This window comes from Macadamia integrifolia, chromosome 10 (genome assembly GCF_013358625.1).
Source record: "Macadamia integrifolia cultivar HAES 741 chromosome 10, SCU_Mint_v3, whole genome shotgun sequence".
NCBI classification, from domain to species: Eukaryota; Viridiplantae; Streptophyta; class Magnoliopsida; order Proteales; family Proteaceae; genus Macadamia; species Macadamia integrifolia.
The window spans coordinates 27,578,227-27,591,698 of record NC_056566.1 but is presented as its reverse complement, the minus strand read 5'-3'; the positions used below and the strand labels follow the sequence as shown (position 1 = coordinate 27,591,698).

General features: G+C 38.7%; 1 protein-coding gene across 1 annotated transcript in view; it reads right to left on the bottom strand.

The window, feature by feature from the left end:
• The window catches only part of LOC122092488 (LOB domain-containing protein 1-like), a 1,456-nt gene extending 726 nt beyond the window's left edge, over positions 1-730 (bottom strand). The window contains exon 1 of the mRNA XM_042662815.1: positions 296-730. Within this exon, the coding sequence (XP_042518749.1) occupies positions 296-511 (216 nt within the window). The 5' untranslated portion in view covers positions 512-730. The remainder of the gene's footprint in view (positions 1-295) is intronic.
• Between the last annotated feature and the right edge of the window lie 12,742 nt (positions 731-13,472).

The following is a 13,472-nucleotide window of genomic DNA, read 5'->3' as shown; positions in this document are numbered from 1 at the left end:
TCTCCGGATTGATAAGAAGATCCTTTCAATTGGCTAGAATCTCTTACTCGAAGGAAAATAGCTCTTGTGGAATCATATTGAATATTTGATGATGATTTTTTTTATTTTTATTAAGTTAATAGAAAAAATAAAATAAAACCAACAAGGTATCCCTACAGCCAAAGACTAGTTAAGAAGAAATCCGAAGAAAATACAAAGGATAAAGAGAACTCGTAACCACTAGGCATTAAGGTTAACTCCAAGGAGATCAAATTGCAACCCCATGTAGTAGTAGAAGTAGTATTAGTATAATTACCTGCAACAACTTGACCACGTTACTGGCTCCAAATACTCTGTGTACAGCCATGAACTTGAGGGGTTGATTTGGGGGAAAGAATGGTGCCAAGACGCATCTTGGGACGCATCGTCGACGGAGGGTCTTACAGGCACCGCAAGGTCGGATGACATGAGGAGGAAGAGATTGATCATGAGGAGGGAGGCTAGCTGCAGTGAGGGCTTCCTTTGAATCCATATCTTTCTAGGGGTGACAATGTAAAAAAATGCAATCAAGAAACCTTTCAATTAATGAAGTGAATGTTTGGGGGCTATGGCCTTTGAAGATTCCAAAGATTAGATAGTTTCAGCCAGATCGATCCAGAGAGGCATAGGAGTGTTTATAGAGCAGTAACTTAAGGCTGAAAGTGAGATACATCATATATCATCACTCCTATGCAAAACTTGTCTCAAGTGAAATTTTCCAGGATGCCAGCCGAAAAATGCACATGGTCTCATCACTTTAATTGAATTTGAATGTTCCAATTCAAAGTTTGGTAATTCCCATGATACGCATGTAAGTTCTGAAAAGACTATAAGGTTACAACTTTTATTCCAAATTCCATGTCTTTCTATTTTGTGGATTGAGTTGGTACGGAAAGGTTCCTGCAGATAGTTATTATTGATATACCATAATACATACACTATGATCTACTGACGGTCTATAGTCAACTAACGGTGATCGAACCCTATATCCTCAGTCCCCTCGAACCATGAGCTTACCTAAGAAGGGATCAGACACTCGGCCACCATCTCACCGACTATACCACCATAGCTTTGATCGTGAGGGAGGGCCCCATGTCACCCTAGCAATACTTCTTAATTAAACTTGAGATGGTTATTCAATCAGAGGTAAACCCTGATCAAGTTAACCGTTACAAAGAAAGACAGCTCAGCTCCAAGTGAAGAATTCAACAAATGAGAAGAGATCCAAAAATCACTATAAAAGGGGCAAGAGAAAATCAGAACAGGTACGCACTTTAAAGGACTAAAAATTCATTTCACTTGGATAACTATTGAAATCCAACTGACTTTGACATCGGAGCCTTCTTTTTCGAGGGGACTTCGGACCAGTTACTAACCTTTGTGAGTGTAGATCTCAATTCATAGAGACCATCAAGTTATTGATTGAGCAGAAGAACAAAAATTGGCACTAACAATTATTATTCCTTTACGTTAATTAGAAAGGGATAGAAAAGAAAAAGATTTATCTTCTCTAGAAAAGAAATAGAAAAGAAAAGAATAGAAATATTATTTTTCAAGGTGTTTTGGTTGGACAAAGAAAAGGTTTTGAGGGTGCTAGATTAAGACTCTTTGACTTCAGCACCATTGAAGACTTGGATCTAGGCGATCACATTACTTCACTTTCCTTCCATGGACGGTTACGCACTTACACTGAGAACTGCACAATTCGAATTGATATTAGAAATGGTTAGAAATATTGGAATTTTGACCGTGGCCGTACAATGCGTGTGTGGACGTTTTATCATTCTTTACCACTTTCAACTGATAATGTGGATACGGACAACAGTGTTGGTGACGTGTGTGAGAATGATATCGACAATATATGATGTGTTTGTGTTCATGGTAACATGATGAGTGACATGCATGATGGTAGCATGATGATGTTTACAGGACGAAACTTTTTATTGGATAATAGAGGTGATAGTTCAGATCCAATGCCTTGTAGTGTTTCGAGGCATGTATTCGAATGTTGAATTATGTCTCAGGATGTTTTAAGGTGTTGGATCTGAGCTACCGCCTCTATTACGTAGTAAAAGAATCCAAATCCATGTTTATGTGTCTAATGCGTGGATGTAATGATGTCATGACAATTAATGTGGCAAAGGATTCATAGCATGATGCATGCATGGTGATGAGGGTATGATGCATAACATCATGATATGCATGATGATGGATGAGTTTGGCATGCATGTATGGTAGATGTTGATATGTGCATGGCATGTGCATGTGCCATCTTAGGTGGAAAGATGTGATGACATGGCATGAAGATGAGATGAGGTGGCAAGGTTATGTGAGGTGGCAGCTTAGCTGAGCAACAACCGCCCATCACAACGCCACCTAGCCCAAGCCAAAAGGCCACACAACCAAGCACAGCAGGGCTGTACCACTGTGTTACATAACACCAAAATCGTCTGCAGAAAAGTGGTGAGTAGCAGTGAGAATTCAACGGTTGAGATGCATGTCACGACCCTCCCAGTCGTTAGATCCTCACTGTCACTCACCACTCACCACAATGGATTTTGATCCGTGCTACACATCAAGCTAACCCCAACACAAGTGGCACCATGCCTATAGAGGTCTCTGCACGTGGGTGCTAGGGCCATATGTCTTGCAAGCCTTGCAATGGCATTGAGTTGAAAAAAAATACTGAGGCAAGGAAACCTAGATTAAAATCCTCTCCAGCGCCTGCATCTTCTAGTGAGGTGTAGTGAGGCCCTTAATAAGAGACATCTGTCCAAGAGGAGAAAGATGGTAAGGGTTTGAAGCCTTTTTCACCCATCTAGATGCAGACCTATCCTTGACCCACCCTGATCATGTTTAAATCCTAAATCTCTTAAACCTCAAGATTTGTAATTCTTCCCCTATTACTTAAGGCTTCTTCTCCTGTAGAATAGACACTCTAGCCCTAGTTCCTCCCCAACTACTCCTCTCCGGTGGAGTCAACAATTTCTTGTGCTGGTTCCTGCATGCTACTCTTCTCCAATGGAATTGAAACTCTCTTGCGACAAGCATATCTGATCCATTACGAGACGATATAATTGGAATTGGGTTCTCTCTCTATCAGTCCTAATCCAACATGATTTTATCTCTATTCAATACTAGTCTTTGTAGGCTTGGTTTGTCTATCTCTTCTTTTTACTAAATCTGAGTTTAGTTTTTATTTTTTGTGACACTATACTATCTCAGTGCCTTTCCAATGTATATCTAGTACTGAGAATTTTAGGAGTTATTCACTGGTTTGAGACCAAAACTCGATATGAATGTAAATCCCATCCTACTTGTGTAACCTGTTGATTTTGGTTTGAGCTATTCAATGTTTTAGTGTGATTTTTTTTCCCGTCTCATGTGTATTCATACGATGATTGGGGGTTCAACTTATAAATGGTTAGATTATTTACAATATTAACACTAAAATTAGGACTCACATGTGTAAAACTAGTTCATACTTCTTAGGTGTTTATCTATGGTTGGTTTTTAGAGGAATGCAACTCAATTTGCAAAATTGATTCATACTTGTTAAGTGTTTTCAAGACTTCCTAACATGTAATTTATGTTTTACTTTTTGAAAAAATCAACTTAACACAGCATCTATATGTTATTTTGTGTTTCTAAATTGCTTCATCATATGTGTTATACTTCAAATCTAAACTGTTGTTGGTTTGGAAAGTACATCAATCTAATAGAATTATGGAGAATCTGAGTTTAATCCCTGAAGTTGAGTTACAACAGATATAGAGGAACTATGAGTTTTAGTATCAAGGGAGAATTTGCACATAGAAGCAAAAAAGGCAATACAACTATAATTTCACAGATATTCGAATGTTGTAAATATGGTAGTTGACAAAGATAAGCGAGGCATTTATACAAGTAAACCACGAGCTGAGATAAAAACAAAATGTTTGGCATGGATGATCATATATATAATAAAAAATGAAAAATACGAGTGTCATGATTTAGTTGAAGAGCATAATCACATTCTTCATCTTCTAGCTACATCACATATAATGCGTTCACAGAGAAAAAAAATTCAAATATACATACATATGAAATTGATTTAGCTAATTTTTCAAGGATCAAACCTAAGGCCGTATTTGAATACATGGGTTGGCAAGCTGGTGGGAAATAGAACATTGGTTAAAGACAACGTGCCCTATGTCACACCCTGCCCTCCATATGGCACATGTATGCGGCACTGGATTCTCCAAATCCAGTCAGCCTACCAATAACCAGGATCTCGGATGCAGGTAATAACCAAACTCACCACTATCTCATCTACAAAATCAGAGTATACATAAAAATTCATAAAAATCATAAGATAAACGTGATGATTATTTACAATGATACTTATTCAATATTACAGGCCCACTAATTAATACCATAGGTTACAACAAAGTACATATTACATCTTACCCTTATTTATAATATATTACACAATGCAACATAAAATCCCTATCTATAAGCATTTCCTGCCTATGTCTTCATCTCCAACAAATCACTTGACCACCTCTACTTCAACTTCAAAACCTATGGAGGAGTAAGGATGGGGGGTGAGCATGGGTATGCTCAGTGAGGGGTGGGGGTATACAATCACACATGCATGCAAGAATCTTAAATAATAAATCGCAAAGATACTGCATCTCAAATCCATATCACCAAGTCACTCAAACACACTGCATCTCAAATCCATAACATCAACTCACAATGCAACATCCATGTGATTCCATTATTAATCTAACTCTAATCTAAATTACTAAGTCACATCCTATAGGTTAAGTGCTATAAGCAATGTTGGTGGCATTTCCTACCCTATACATTGGGTCTCAGGAATACAAGCTTGCTGCAGGCAAGAGTTAGCCAGTCCCGTTCAGAGCCTCGGTCCCTTGGCTAAACCCTAAATAGTAACCTCGACACCATGGTCCCGGTCAGAGCCTCGGTCCCCCATGTGTCCGACAACCATGCATATGCTACACCATACCATGTTGTATCCTCTCAGGATACAGTATGTCGTATCCGGGTGTAGTAGTCCTACACTACATACCACTGAGTGAGATTAGACAAGGGGTTATAGCACTAGGGTTGTGTGCCGAACCATATGCAACTATATGCATCATAGCATCTGTGATACCCTACTTTCTAAACCCAATCTAATTACCCGTATTGACTTGGTTTGATCATATAGGGGTTGAACAAGAGAAAACCAACATAGGTACCATATGGAATATGGTAGCAAGGGTGACCTTGAACTCGGGTTGGCCTGACATGACCGAGTGGGTACCAAGTGTAAGACGTGCACCCGAGCCTTGAACTTGCACGCATCATGAGATCATGTACAAAAAATAAAGGTACGTACTTGTATTTGTGGATGCCAACATAATCTAATATTATATGGGAGCTTATTCCCATTGAAACCCACCTAATATATACCCACTTGAGATAACTTCCACCTCAGATATACCCACCTGAGATATACCCAACTGAGATAGCCCACCTGAGATTATCCACCTGAGATAGCCCACCTGAGAATAGAAGATATTTTGGGGGGGCCCAGGTATAAAAGGGGTGATATTAATTGTCTTTTCCCTCATTAATGATAGTTGGTTGATGGGAGAGAAAAGAAGAGAGAGAAAGAAGAAGAAAGGAAAAGAGGAAGAAGAAGAAGAAAGAAGAAGGGAAAATCACCATAGAGCTTCACTGGAGCTGGGTCTTGGTATTTTGAGCCCGGATTAATGATCAGCTCGTCGAGATCTTCGATTTGAGGTAGGTATTGTACACATTCCAAAGATTCTTAGGAAACCCCTTTCTTAAACCCTCTTTTTGATTTTTAGGAAATAACCCACTTGGATCTTGCTAATCCTACTTGGATAATCATAGGTACCATATGGAATATGGTAGCAAGGGTGACCTTGAACTCGAGCTGGCCTGACATGACCGAGCAAGTACCAAGAATAATACGTACACCCAAGCCTTGCACTTGCACGCACCACGAGGCAATGTACAAAAAGTAAAGATATGTACTAGATTTTGTGGGTGCCAACGTAATCTAATATTATGTGGGAGTTTATTCCCATTGAAGCCCACCTGGGATATACCCACCTGAGATATAGCCCACCTGAAATATACTCACCTAAGATAGCCCACTTGAGATTATCCACCTGAGATTTATCCACCTGAGATAGCCCACCGGAGAATAGAAGATATTTTGGGGGGCCCAGGTATAAAAGGGGTCACATTAATTGTCTTTTTCCTCATTAATGATAGTTGGTCGGTGGGAGAGAAAAGAAGAGAGAGAAAGAAGAAGAAAGGAAAAGAGGAAGAAGAAGAAGAAAGAAGAAGGAAAAATCGATCATAGAGCTTCACCGGAGCTGGGTCTTGGTATTTTGAGCCCGGATTAATGATTAACTTGTCGAGATCTTTGATTTGAGGTAGGTATTGTACACATTCCAAAGATTCTTAGGAAAACCCCTTTCTTAAACCTTCTTTTTGATTTTTGAGGAAGAACTCACTTGGATCTTGCTAATCCTACTTGGATAATCAAATCTAAGGTCTAATGGAAGGTATGTATAATGATTTTAAAGGATTTAGAAGGAGCATTGGTGAAGATCGAGAGTATTTGGAGGTTCTTGAGAAAAAGAAGTGAAATTTAGGGTTTCATTAGTGTTCTTGAGAAAGATGTAAGAACCTTTCTTTTTCTTTTGGTTTGATCTTAGATCTAGGTTGATGATACATGATTTGACCTTAGATGAGTGATTTGAATCGCTGGATCGACCCCAAACAATTTTCCTAAGCCAGAGAAAAGTTGGGGAAGATGTTAGAAGATTTTTGTTTCATAACTGAGGGGTATTTTTAGCCCAATTGTCTTCAGGTTCTGGCCCACCTGAGTTCCTAGAACTCAGTTTATGGGCTTTGGTGTAATCGGTGGGCTGAAATCGACGAGCTACATAGCCCACCTATCTTTGGCTCTAGTCCACCTGTCTTTCCAATATTCCTAGAATTGGTCCAAATTTGATGGGCAACCCCCATTTATGATTCTAAACCCAATTTTATTGTTCAAATATGATGATTTTGACCCCAAAATAGTGAAATGATAAACCATTATGTTTATGATAGGTTACACTCAATATACGCATACCAACACATCGGATCTTTTTCTTACTGGGTACAAGCACCGTGTACATATAAAAGTAAGTGGGGAGTGGACAATGATTTAATTTGAAAATATTATGCATCATTTAACATATATTAGTCTAGCCATGTCATCATATCACTTGTGTATTAGACATCACATATGTTAGATCACGCATTGTATGTGCATTTACATAACATGCTATGCTTTGCTTTATGATGAATGTCCTTTATGTCTTAATGTATGTGATAGAACAATTTCATTTGGACATGATGTATATGCTAGATTAGATACCGTAGCCGACTTGAAAACGAGTGGATGGTGGCTCGTGGAATGGGACATGGCATCATTGTGTAATCGTACTATGCTCATGTAGAAGCATGTGACTAGGGTGTGATTTACCCTTATACTACGACCTTTCCCAACAGGGGTTTACGTGTTGGGGGATCATTGGGGAGAAGCATTAGGTTATGATTATCGAACTCCTATAGCGGTTAGAAGTACGCACAGTTGATTGCTAGGATAGTCGGTAACCCCGGTGGTATATTCAGTGGGCCAATCATACTACTTTTATTTTTGGTGGAGTTACCCATTTACTTTGTGTCATTTAACTTTACCGGAGGTCAATGTGTAATTAAATTCCGATGCCAACGGTGGGCCTTCTCTGACAACCCTATGGGCATATTGCGGGATGAGGTTTGCGGCTCGTACCGGGGGCATACACACATTGTGGTTGTGAGTAGCACATAACCTATAACCTAGTAATATTGGTAGGCTAATAAGGTTAAAATGAATTACATATAAGTGCATTTGTGTTGTGATTGTTTGTGTGGTTTTCCTCGTGTGTTCTTCTTTTCCATTTACTGGGCTAGTGAGCTCACCCCACTTACACAACTCTTTTAGGTGATTTTGTAGCTTACCCGTCTGGAGATCAGGAGCTAGGCCCCATCATGGAGTTTCCCTCTAAAGACTGGTGGGTCCCCAATGTGTTCAAGCATGGTGCCGATTGCACGTGCGAGGATTGTGCTGCAAGACTGCAGTGACTCCTGTGTGATTCTTCTCGATTATTTTGATGTACTCCCTTTTGATAAATTGATACTTAAATTGTTATATTTTTATGTATATATCATGCCTTCAGGCTCAAATGTATATAACTTTTATAACTCAATTTGGGTATCAAGTATTTGGGATACAATTACTGGTATTATTATAAACAGATCTTCTACTGAAAATTATGGTTTGTCTTAGTTTAGTAGATGTATGCTATATTGCAGTTATTACATTATTAATCCAGGTAGGTTTGTGAGTTAACCGATGTTAACTCGGTCATTGGCTAGCTTTGTATGAGCAGGGTGTGATAGCATCCAACATGCATTTGTGGTCATAGTTGTAAGACTGACCTCTGAGCCCATGGTACCGGATAAAACCTCGGCCACACCGTGCCGCAAACCGTCAATATTACACACAAATCCACATCTGTAATCTTAGGTGTAAGACTGACCTCTGAGCCCACGGTACCAGACAGAACCTCGGCCACAGTGTGCTATAGACCGTTAATGTTACATCTAACACCACATAACATAACATATCATACATCTACAAATCACAATATCATTCATTTCAGTAGTACATGCTTTAAATCAAATTTCATAGACTTTCATCCAATTATTTGCACACTGCCATAGTACATTCATTAACGAAATAAGGAAATAAAACATACATATCAAGCATAATAAAACACAACAGAACACAACAAAATCCCTCACTTGGAATTCCATATTTGATGCTCTTCACTAAATTCCTAGCCACGCGTATTTTCTTCACCAAACATGTATATCAAATCCCTAATTAACAATTTACATGTGAATCAATCTTAGTTACATCATGACATATTAATTGTAAATTCTATTTACATCTCTGTATTTAAATCTACTTATAATCTAATTCCTTTTTTCATCTAGTGAAAGGCACTCACCTAACCTATATAGTCATTGGACTAATCTTTGAGTTATTAGGCTGGTTCTACAGGTCTTTCACATCCATATACCATTCTAAACATGTTAGTAATACTCAATGATAAAAAATTATTTGATTGACGTAGTAGGGGTAATATAGTTATTTTCTTCTTATACATTCTCACCCCTTCTTTCCTAGCATTTTCCTTCTGTTTTACCAAGACATAATTCATGGTTATAGTTTATTCTTAACATTTTAAATAATCTGGAACACTTCCAGAAAGATTTTCCCAAATAGCAACAAGAAAATCCGAAAATCCTATTTTGTCAGGCCCTAACAAGCTGGCCTGTTAGCCAGAGGCCCTCCAGCGGTTAGACTTGCAGAATGGATTTCTGTTGTTCTGCAACCCTGTCTTTGATGGGAACATTGATCCCAACAGGTTATATTGATTTTTTCTTCATCTATACTTTTAATACCAAACCAAATCATTTCTTTACCTAGGCTTGGTCCTTATACCTTGTATTAACTTTCCAAGCCTTACTTTAAATTCAGATTTGCTTCCCAAAAAGGAACCACCTGCATATTTTGTGTCCCAGGTGAAATTAACACCATGCATGAGTAATTCCCACCTTCAATTTCATTTTATTTTACTCAAATTGAAAAAACCCCATGGATCCGGGTTTCCAAGGACAATAGGACAGAAAATCAGGTCTCCATTGAGGCTTATGAGTGAGAGTTTTCACTATGAGAGATAAATCTTGACTCCCACAGAAAATTTCCTTAATTAATTCCATCAGTAACTAATCCTAACCTTAACCAATTCTCACCATAGTTTGATTCACAAGGTTGAGTTCATATTCTAACATTTCTTGTGCTTCTTGAGAAATGCATGCAGCTCGATCAGCCATCCTTCACTTCAATTTTCAGGTGGACTAAGATCATGGCAGCACCTTCTAGTTGTGGAGAGAAAAGGATGCTGCTACTGTTGATGCAGTAGTAACATCCTTTGCTGCAAGAATAGCAGCCGTAGCAGCAACATGCAGCAGGAGAGACTGTTGTACATTCTCTCCCTCTCTTTCATTTCTTCTTTCCTTCTTCTTCTTTCTCTTTTCCCTTTCCTTCTTCTCTTCCTCTATTTTGATTTTGTCTTCAGCAACAAAAGGAGAGAAATAATCCAACTCTCCCCTCCTATTTATAAGCTGAACAGTCTAAGGTCTGTTTGGCTAAATAAGGTTTATAAAAACCTTATTTTTCTATCTATTTAAATTTTAATAACTTGGGGTAGAAAATATGTATTGACATGAAACCACCTGTATAATTACCCCCAAACATTCCTCTAATCATGGTAAAAAGTGATTAGAAAAACCCTTTCAATTGGTGGGGCTCACAAAAGAAAAACACAATTCTTGGGCATTCTGTCCCTAGGACATACAGGCCGGTTAGCCTGAACCGCTCTAGTTGATTATGCTATGTTTAGCCCTTTGCTGTCCAATCTTTTTCCTAAGTTTTACCAACCTCATGTGAGACCCTTTCCACTATTGTGGGCACTCTCATGGCCCTTTCAACACCTTCATGAAGATCCTCAATTCCTTCCTCACTAATTATAATTCCTTTCCATCATATACCCATCTCTTATAAAATTTTCCATTTCTAGGACTGAGGTTCTAAAATCAGGGTGTTACATCTTATCATACGGTGAAGCAGGGAATTTGTTGAAGTATTTTGAAAACTAAAGTAGGATCAATCCTTCTTTTTCATAGTCAATGTAGTTGGATAGTGATAAATAGGTGTAGACATCCGATTTTGTCACCCACTCCCGCAATGATGATTTACATGATGTGGATAAGACCTGCGCACTCAATCAGAGGAGAACTCGGCATTTTAATGATATGGATACAACTTAAAATACTAAGTTAGCCTAAAGCCCTAATCCATCCTAAAACCCTAGCTGGCCCAAAACCCTAATCCTGCCTAGGACCTCTACATAGTCAAATCATGCCTGATCATGTGGCACCTGATATTAGCATGCTATATACTAAGGAATTGATTCGAAGTACACTCTGATGGTACGGGAACGACATGAACAAGAATTTTTGGAATACCTTCAGATTGCAATAGGTCTCGTCCTTCCTTGCAAATCTTTATTTTTTCTAAAAAAAATTGGAGTTCAAAATCCATTCTATTGGATAGTTCTCAAAAATACAATTCCGACTGTACATGGTGCGTAAAAATCGGATCACCGGATCTCTCGAAATGGTTCCCAAAAATCAAAAAACCTAATTAGGGTAAAAATACCTAGAAAATGACCATCTTTCCCCCAGGCCCGCGGGCTGATGTGATTTTTTGGCAGACCCCTGAGGTTTTGGCAAATCCATGAGGTCCCAATTGACCATTTTGCCTGCCCCTTGCCAAAAACCTATAAATAGGGTTTTTTCTTCCATTTCATGACACACCAACAGACCAAGAGCTGGGGAGCTCAAAGATTTTGAGAAAAATCCTCTATTACCTCTTGTTGACTCCTCTCTCCTCCCTCAGCTAAAGATTTTCTTGCTTCGATTTGTGTGCCAAAACCCTAAAAACGAAACTCCTTTGCCTCAATTCTCCTCCTCAAAAATTCCAAAAAGCAAAAGAATCCAATAAAATTCCCTAGCCTTTATAAAGTCACAGGAAACCTTCCAAAGTTGTTAGAAAGCCCAAAAAATCTTAATATTCTCTAGATTCTCACAGATTCCCAGAGCTCTATCGAAATTTTTAAAAATTTCTTAGAAATTCCTAAATATTCTCCAAAGATGTGAAAGGTCATAAGAAGACCAAATTCTCCGAAGAAGAAAATTAGACGGTCAAATCTACCTCCACATAAGCCAGGAGACACTCGTCGAAGTTCATGTTCGTAACAACAAGGGCCCTCCCCTCTCGACACGAAACAGGGGTATGGCTCAAGTATTTTCTCTTAATTCAATAGCCATGATGTTGAATCTTAATTCTTATGTGGTAGTGTAAATTGTAGCATAGAAATAATATAGCCAAACATGTATTATATAATTAATTTAAGGAGAATGTTCTTTCTTAACTGTCTAGTAGGAAGATCAGTTAAACCGGGTGAAGTAGGTGCCTAACATATTCCCAACTTCATAACCTGAAACTTACCCTCATCTCTAGACTAGACCAATTTTTGATCGCTTTCCTTATGGGTCAGGCCTACCCATCGGATCCTAGGCCCTAACCCTAGGTGGTGACACCAAATCTTATGTTTCCAAACCACATATATCTAAGCGGGAATGCTACAGTGCGAAGCCCGCGGATGCCTGAAAGAGGGCTAGATCCTGACCATTACCCTTACACTGGCAGCTCCACTGGGGATTGGTGTCAAACTTCCAACACTAGATATTACCATTAAATGCAAGAACGTTCTCCCCTTACAATCATTTGTATGAAAACATGTTTGGCTAACCCATTTGTAATTGTTTGTACTAACTGTATCAAATGATCTGACAAGGACTCTTTGTAATGCCAGCACCTTCGGAGAGGTCCGTGCATGTCATACTAAGTACTCTGAGATCAGGTGATAGCCACTTTCTGCATAAGAGTACTCAAAGTGAAATCATGCAGTGAGGATGTCCATTTTTTGTTCTGACACCCTTGAGGAGTTCCATGCACATTCTAGCATTCTGAGATCAATCGATGGCCACTTTCTACATTATACTTATGCACACACTCACTATCTGGATTCACTTACCCCGGTGGCTAGTTGTTGAACCTCGTGTGTAGTCACAAGTTATGAGCAGCGAAACCACACCCTGATACAATACCTTTTAGTATATCAAAAGAATCTCATATCTTGAGTATATCGATCCTGTCCAATGGTCGGTTATGTCCTATTTCATCCACTACATCCTTGCATCATGTAGTAAATAGATGGTGAACAATTAGAAATGCCACAAGCTACCTTATAGAATTGTTTGTGTTTCATATTAGAATCCCCTTTTAACATATTTTGGTTATCAGGAAATGCTCTTCTAAGTGGGGTTCAGTTAAAGTTTCTCTCATTATTGGAAACCAAGGGCACAGTCCTAATGGTATCGGCCAACATAATTTGGGGTGATTCCCACTAAGTTGTGTAAAATACCAAGCCATCAATGGACACACATCATTGATCCAAAATGAGGAATTATCAAGTGGGAGTGTATAAGAAGTGCGAGCCTCTTTGACATGAAATATTTTATAAGGGCATTGTCATTGAACCACCTTGTTTTCTCACATAATGATGATGTAACCTATGGTGTGCTAAGCAATGGAAGATTTATGACATGACTGCATTTGGATGACCCTTTAAAAA